This window comes from Rhinopithecus bieti, unplaced genomic scaffold (assembly GCF_001698545.2).
Source record: "Rhinopithecus bieti isolate Rb0 unplaced genomic scaffold, ASM169854v2 repeat_24349, whole genome shotgun sequence".
In the NCBI taxonomy this organism is placed as follows: Eukaryota; Metazoa; Chordata; class Mammalia; order Primates; family Cercopithecidae; genus Rhinopithecus; species Rhinopithecus bieti.
The window spans coordinates 1-1,234 of record NW_016906477.1 but is presented as its reverse complement, the minus strand read 5'-3'; the positions used below and the strand labels follow the sequence as shown (position 1 = coordinate 1,234).

At 56.6% G+C, this 1,234-nt stretch overlaps 1 protein-coding gene across 1 annotated transcript; it reads left to right on the top strand.

Moving 5' to 3' along the window:
- Positions 1-277: 277 nt before the first annotated feature.
- FAM120A2 (Putative uncharacterized protein C9orf129 homolog) lies at positions 278-1,090 on the top strand. The gene is made up of 2 exons (XM_017866793.1): positions 278-474; positions 689-1,090. The coding sequence occupies exons 1-2, from the start codon at positions 397-399 to the stop codon at positions 977-979; spliced, it is 369 nt and encodes a 122-aa protein (XP_017722282.1). The 5' UTR covers positions 278-396; the 3' UTR covers positions 980-1,090.
- The last annotated feature ends 144 nt before the right edge of the window (positions 1,091-1,234 follow it).

The window sequence follows — 1,234 nt, the reverse complement described above, 5'->3', positions numbered from 1 at the left end:
GGAGACCTCAGGCTAGGAGCAGCCCTGAGCAGGGAGACTGAGTTACAGAGAATCCCCACCAAGTTGCAGGCAGAGGGACAGCCGAGGCCCTCAGGAGGTGCCCGAGAGCAGAACCACTACGGCAAGTTCACCGAGAGATCTGGAAAGTTAGAATCCCAGTCCCAGTCCATCAAATCGAGCAACATAAAATTAAGTTGTCCTTACTGTGAAATGGCAATTTGTAATGATTTCTGAGAAGTGGGACCCATGGTGGTGTCGATGTCTGAGCCAGGTGAGGGTGAGATCCCTGGCGCCATGGGCTGGCCGCCAGGATGCCCTGGGAAACGCCTTCTGTTCACAGCTGTGTGATTCTTTTCTTTCTGTATTGGTGAAGCAGCCAGACCCGGTCCCTTTGGAATGCCTGGGATGGTGCCGCCGCATGTTCCTCCTCAGATGCTCAACATTCCGCAGACCTCTCTGCAAGCAAAGCCCGTGGTAAGGCCTTCCCTGCGCTGGGTCGGGTGGCCGGTCTCAGACACGGTGTGTGCATTGAATTTCAATGAATGCCAAAATAAGTTCCTAAGCTCTTGAATTGATGTGTGAAATAGATGCCAGTGTTTGTTGAAATAAAATGAGCCGGGAAACGTTGGCCTGGACCTGAGTCGGGTCCTGCTGGCCACGTGCACGTGACCTGTGCCCTTCGCTTCAGGCCTCACAGGTGCCCAGCCCAGGGGGTGCCCCGGGCCAGGGTCCATACCCGTACAGCCTCTCTGAGCCAGCACCTCTCACGTTGGACACGAGCGGGAAGAATCTGACGGAGCAGAACAGCTACAGCAACATTCCTCACGAAGGGAAGCACACGCCGCTGTATGAGCGGTCCTCGCCCATCAACCCGGCCCAGAGCGGCAGCCCCAACCACGTGGATTCCGCCTACTTCCCTGGCTCTTCTACATCGTCATCTTCCGACAACGACGAGGGCAGCGGAGGGGCGACAAAGTGAGTGGTGCGCGGGTCGCGGGGTGCTTCCTGGCGGGTAGTGACCTGGGGAAGCTGCCTTCTGGCCTGCCAGCCCAGCTGGTGTTGTGCTCAAAGATGTAGTTGGTTGCAGGTGGGTGATGGTCAGTCTGTACTCAGACGGGGCTCCTTGGACAGAGAGGAGAGACGAAGAGTAGGTATGTTCTTTGAAGTTTTCCATGATTTAAAACCTGCACCATCCCAGCCCCATGGCCTGGAGCCACAGGAACCTTTCTGGGGA